The sequence below is a fragment of the Limulus polyphemus genome, unplaced genomic scaffold (assembly GCF_000517525.1).
Source record: "Limulus polyphemus unplaced genomic scaffold, Limulus_polyphemus-2.1.2 Scaffold6630, whole genome shotgun sequence".
NCBI lineage: Eukaryota > Metazoa > Arthropoda > Merostomata > Xiphosura > Limulidae > Limulus > Limulus polyphemus.
The window spans coordinates 37912-43086 of NW_013672240.1; the positions used below are offsets into that span (position 1 = coordinate 37912).

General features: G+C 34.0%; 1 protein-coding gene across 1 annotated transcript in view; it reads right to left on the minus strand.

The window, feature by feature from the left end:
• Nucleotides 1–3672: 3672 nt before the first annotated feature.
• Nucleotides 3673–5175, minus strand: part of LOC111089563 — a 5676-nt gene continuing 4173 nt past the window's right edge. Inside the window, exon 3 of the mRNA XM_022402320.1 lies at nucleotides 3673–4012. Coding sequence (XP_022258028.1) covers nucleotides 3752–4012 — 261 coding nt within the window. The 3' untranslated portion in view covers nucleotides 3673–3751. The remainder of the gene's footprint in view (nucleotides 4013–5175) is intronic.

Genomic DNA, 5175 nt, shown 5'->3' on the forward strand with positions numbered 1-5175 from the left:
TTTGTCATGATGCCAAACTGTACACTGAGCAGCAATTACTTGGTTGTTCTACAAATCACTTGATGAGTGGACAAGACATACATCTACTGTTGGATCCGATGTATAGTCCTATATCCAGTGTAAATGTGCATAGCGTTTTCACAAAAGGAAAATGGTTGTGTTTTGCAATAGTTGATGAACATGAATTTGTACATCACTGTTATGGATAAAATGCTTTTGTGTTAAATGAGATGTTATGACAAAACAGTAACTGAATGGAAGTTCGATCCTGCTAACCTGGTCTGGCTAAGGTACATGCTGGCAGCAAATAACTCAACTTTAGCTGGACTGCTCTGTGTCTTGTCTTTCAGCAGCTCATTGGGGTGAATTGAGTTACAGAGGTTGTGTGTGAGGTGTATCGAATCTGACTATGAATACACCAGATCAACATATCATTTCATTTCAGCTGATGAGACGAAGAGGTAGTAAATATTTGGTTATTTTTGAGGAATCAGATGAAATACTAATAGGTTGACCAGCAGATAGGATTGGTCAAAACATTAACAGCTAAATAGAAATTTCATCTTTCACTTTCCAAGCTATCAAGTGATATTTAGTAGTGAGATGTTGGTCTACAATAATCATTCGATCTATCTAACTGTATTGTAGAATTTCTGAAGAGAAGATCACAAAAAACACAGGAAAATCTAGGACAACCGATCTTGTTAGATAAGATATTATAGAAGTTGTCAGTTTATTTTGACTATTGAATGTAATAAATCAACATGCTGAAAGGACTTTGCAATCCTTGCTTTTTGAGTTTTTTGGTTGTGGCAAATTGAGCGAGACATTTGCTGGTGAAAACTTTCTGAGAAACTCACTATCTTGCACATAAATCGAAATGATTTTAGGTTGTGTTGGTATCCAAGATTGCACCTGGCAGTCTCATCAGCCTTCATGAAGTGCAGTCAAAGGGTTGTGCTCTAACACAGTATGATAAATTGACATATATTGTATACATGTGAAATGTGCATCATTTTGCTATGTTTGTATTTAGGTTATTGTTCGTGTTTATTTGGTGTAATGGGGTTTCGCGAACCCTAACTGTCTGTACAAATCAAACAAAAACTGTGATTCGGGGTGATTGTTTTGTTTCAATGGGAAAAGTAAGTTTCCGTCTTCCCTCCTGTTCCTAATTCACTGGATTACATGTCTATGTGTGTGTTTTGTAGCTGTTGACATTATATGTGAGAATTATTCTGTCTGAGATTGTTTTTATTTTCATGATATAGTTTGAGTTCGATTACTGTGACTCTTAAGGTGGCACCTGAGACCTTACATTTATTTTAATTAATGTGGAGATAGTAAATGACGCTGGCGTTAGTTTCCATGAAAACCACGCTAGCTGCCGAACGTTGACTGTATAGTACATATTAGTTAATATGTGATATTGAGATGGATACACAACATGTGTATATTTTTAATAATATAGATGAAACATTGCAATAACGAATGTAATATATATATATATACAAGAGCACATTTTTTAGCTAGTAAGGAACTTCGCCTGAAATGTTGAGATGTTGTATATTTGGTAATGACCACATAAATAAGCTTACAGAAAGACACTAAGTGTGTTCTGTGTTTTCCTAGTGGAGGTGAAAAATATGTTTTCGGATTTGGTCCCAAACTGGATTATACGTAACTGTATGACTTCTCACCCACAGAAAGCACTGGAGTTGCTTTAGAATTTACCCCATGTCAGATGTGAAATGTGGATGGCCTATGGTAGTGCTTATTAATGTTGGTAAAAGGAAACAATTGTGATGTTTGTAGATTATGTGTCTCAGTTTTAATAAAGTAAATTACGATTACTTGTTTGTTTAGAATGGAAGCAAACAATGTATCTATTGTTTTTGATTAATTTTATTCAGAAATATGTTTGACTTGTACATGAAAACAACTTCCAAACTTGGCGAATATTGCTGAACATTTCCTCTCGTTATTATTTCTAACAACGTAGTTCTAATACATGAAGTTTATATTAGTTACAAGAATATAACTGTGTTTATTTTTTAAAACCAAACTTATTCATTCATTTGGATTATATTCAACATGTGTCAGGAAGCAAGTTGGAGTTGTTTGACCCCTAAAGTTAGGAAAATTTTTTAGTTCTAATTATAAAGAACCACTTTGCAGTCATCACTTTCCCAGTGGAATTAGGTTCTACTAAGGGAACCATATATTGGTAGGAGACATCATATTTCTCAGGTGGCAGATGAAATTACTATGGTTACTGCACATGCATAACCTGGAGTAAAGCTAACTGCATCAACTTGGTTATGTTTTCAACCCATTGTTACTGTCTGAATTCCTGTTCTTCCTGTGGCTAAACCCTCTGAACATCTTTGAACTTCACCAGTCAATGAGTTATGAGTCTTGTAAAATGCTTGACACTTTGCACTGTTCAGAGGGCTATTGAAAACCATCCAAGAAACTTGAAGACCCGCCCAACGCATTGGATGCATTGTCATCAAACAGAATTGTGGGCTATCAATGTTTCAGAATAAGTATTCTCCCGCTTCTTTAAAAGTCATCACACCTATTTTGTAGTCATTACTTTCCACAACAAAACATGTATGTTGTTGTTGAGAGATTCTTTGGCGCCCAAGTGGAGTATTATATAAAAGAGGAAAGGAGGAGGTTAGTGGATTTCTATTTCCTGCTTTCTAAAGTAGTATTTTTATTCATTTATATAATCTGTCTTTGATGTAAAGAAGTTAAATAGATCTACGGAGTTCTTCACGTCTAAACCACATGACTGATAAAACAGCTTGCTGTTAAAAGTGTCCATAATCCGTGATGGTCTAGCAGCCTACATCAACAGGTAGGCCTGAAACTTTTAAAATACTATATATATATATGTGTATATAGTCTACAGTTTGATGTTGGTTTATCTTATGATATTACCTTGTATTTGTGTATTTTGTAATTTTGTTATCTATTTATCCTTGTACTCAGTTTGTTCTATCTGGTGGTTTCATTCAGTTTAATTTTATTTTCGCTCCCTGGTGGCTCAGCAGTAAGACTCAGGGCTTATAACAATAAAAATATTACTCTGTATAACATTTCTGGATACTTGAACTGTCTGACTTATAACAGTGTACCTAAATGCCACAATAATGACAAACTATCTGTAATTCTCGCGTTTGATATTTATGTAGTCGATCATATATGTCACATATTTCGTTCCATAATCTGATACTTTAATAAATTGAAGGATTTCGATAACGTTTACATTATTTGATGTGTACATACCTAATCTCATTGTCGACAATTTGCAAAAATTCAAGATATGATACATTTAATGAGTCTGTTAAGCATGCCAAAACAAGCACTAAAAATGCCCAGAACAGAAAGCGTTTTTTAAATAATTTGTTGGAAAAAAAGATGAAATTTATCTAAACGACACGCTTCCTTTTAAAAGGATTTGACAACATTGATTTGATTATATCTTTAAATAACAGTCAACTCAGCGTTTAAAACGTTATAGTATGAGTTTAAAAGAAACATATTAAAAACAAAACCTAGATTTACCAATAACATTTTGTACCTTTTCCTTAAAAAATCTGATATAACAAGAAAGAATTAACCTAAATATGCTAATAATTCCCTAGAACTTATCATTACGTCTTTACTTACACATTGTTGATTTTAAATGAATCGAAAAACTCCACGTGAATCTTTGGAAAATTTACGAATCAAGTAAAATTTATTGAAAAAACTCGACAATCTGATAAACCGTCTCAGTGTCACCAAAGCTCGATAGTTGAGATGTACCACTGCAGCGGTAGATGCCATAATCATCGTTTAAAACGTCCTTGATACGAAGGACAGAAATATCACGAAAGTCTCGAACGTTGTAACGGTAGTTGTCAATTTCAATATCGTGAAAGGAACATCTAGGACAGTCATAAGGAGGTGGATCGTGGGCGTAGGGGTAAGGCCCTTCAATCTTCTCCCAAACAACATTCTAAAAGAAACAAAGAAGTAATAACATTCACTGAAAATGTTAATTACTTTCAACATTATATTGCAACTGTATTTTAATACAGTGATGACACTGTGAAATATTTGCTGATGAAATAACATAGTGTTATCAAGCTAGTTTTACCGATGCGCACATCGAGCAATGAAGTCCCCATCAGCACAGATATTCCATTGTGTAGCTTTGTGTTCAACTACAAACAAACGAAAAATTAGCTGCTTCAACTTCGTGTTTGAACACATACTCTCCGAAGGATAAAAAAAAAAAAGATAAAAACTATCTAGGAAACTAGAAACGGTGCTAGAATGAAATGTATTACAAAGTTCACAGTTTTAATAGTATAAAAAAACTTTGGAAAATATATTACACAGCATCTAAAGAAACTTAAAAATGTGTTAAGCTATATAAATTTATATCACAGATTATATTTTATTTGTATAGGGCAAAGCTAATTAATGGACTATTTATCTACACCGTTTGTCGTGTGTTGGCCAATAATGGCCTGTAGTAGTTAACGTGTCAGACTGTAGATCTGTGATCTACTTATTGTTGTTGCTAAGTGCAAAGCTACACCATGAGCTATCTGTGGTCTGTCCACCACGGGTATTAAAACCCGATTTGACGCATTATGAGCCCTTAGTCTTACGCTGAGCCACTGAGGGGTGTGGTCTATAATTCGTGTCCTGTTACCGTCAACAAAATCTTCACTGCTCAAAACTAGATCAAATCATGACAGCTACTAACTAGGTTAATATTATAGACAAACATTATATAAAATAAAGATTTTGTGGAGCTTCTAAATACATAATCCCTATTTTTCTGATACGCTTTTCTTAACTATACGATTTCTCTAATGCAGAGGTACCCAAACTTTTTAGAATCGCGACCCACTATTCATGACCACAGCTTATGGCGACCCACTCAAATTTACTGGGCAAAAACATATGAAAGAATATAAAAAAATATTATTTATTCATATTCACGTATTTCAACTACATTTAAAAATACCCACGTATTTTCAATAACATTTCCAGAACTTATAAATGCTATCTAATTGATTAATAATGAGGCGTGTGTGAAGAATGTGCTTGTTTCTTGTTACTGTCAACATCAATCCTTACGCCTGAAACTAACCCACAATTTGACAA